Raw genomic sequence first — 655 nt, 5'->3', positions numbered from 1 at the left:
CATCTACGTAAGATATAAAGTCATCTACGTAAGATATAAAGTCATCTACGTAACATATAAAGTAGTCTACGTAAGATATAAAGAAGTCTACCTAAGATATAACGTCATCTACGAAAGATATAAAGTCATCTACGTAAGATATAAAGTAGTCTACGTAAGATATAAAGTAGTCTACGTAAGATATAAAGTCATCTACGTAAGATATAAAGTCATCTACGTAAGATATAAAGTCATCTACGTAAAATATAAAGTCATCTACGTAACAAATAAAGTAGTCTACGTAAGATAAAAAGTCATCTACGTAAGATATAAAGTAGTCTACGTAAGATATAAAGTCGTCTACGAAGTCATATACGTAAGATATAAGGTAGTCTGCGTAAAGTCATCTACGCAAGGTAAAAAGTAGTCTACGTAAGATATAAAGTAGTCTACGTAACATATAAAGTCATCTACGTAAGATATAAAATAGTCTACGTAAGATATAAAGTCGTCTACATAAGATATAAAGTCGTCTACGTAACATATAAAGTCGTCTGCGTAACATATAAAGTCGTCTACGTAACATATAAAGTCGTCTACGTAACATATAAAGTCGTCTACGTAACATATAAAGTCGTCTACGTAACATATAAAGTCGTCTACGTAGGATATAAAG

The 655-nt window shown here is 30.8% G+C and overlaps 1 protein-coding gene across 1 annotated transcript; it reads right to left on the bottom strand.

Moving 5' to 3' along the window:
- Positions 1–91: 91 nt before the first annotated feature.
- On the bottom strand, positions 92–372 carry SARC_18057 (hypothetical protein; the record flags this gene model as incomplete). The annotated part of the gene is made up of 1 exon (XM_014287860.1): positions 92–372. A coding segment is annotated over one exon (281 nt), but the record flags the coding sequence as incomplete, so codon positions are not given.
- Positions 373–655: the final 283 nt, after the last annotated feature.

The sequence above is a fragment of the Sphaeroforma arctica genome (genome assembly GCF_001186125.1).
Source record: "Sphaeroforma arctica JP610 unplaced genomic scaffold supercont1.13434, whole genome shotgun sequence".
Taxonomy (NCBI): domain Eukaryota; class Ichthyosporea; order Ichthyophonida; genus Sphaeroforma; species Sphaeroforma arctica.
The sequence above is the reverse complement of the archived record's forward strand: the minus strand, read 5'-3'. Positions and strand labels throughout refer to the sequence as shown.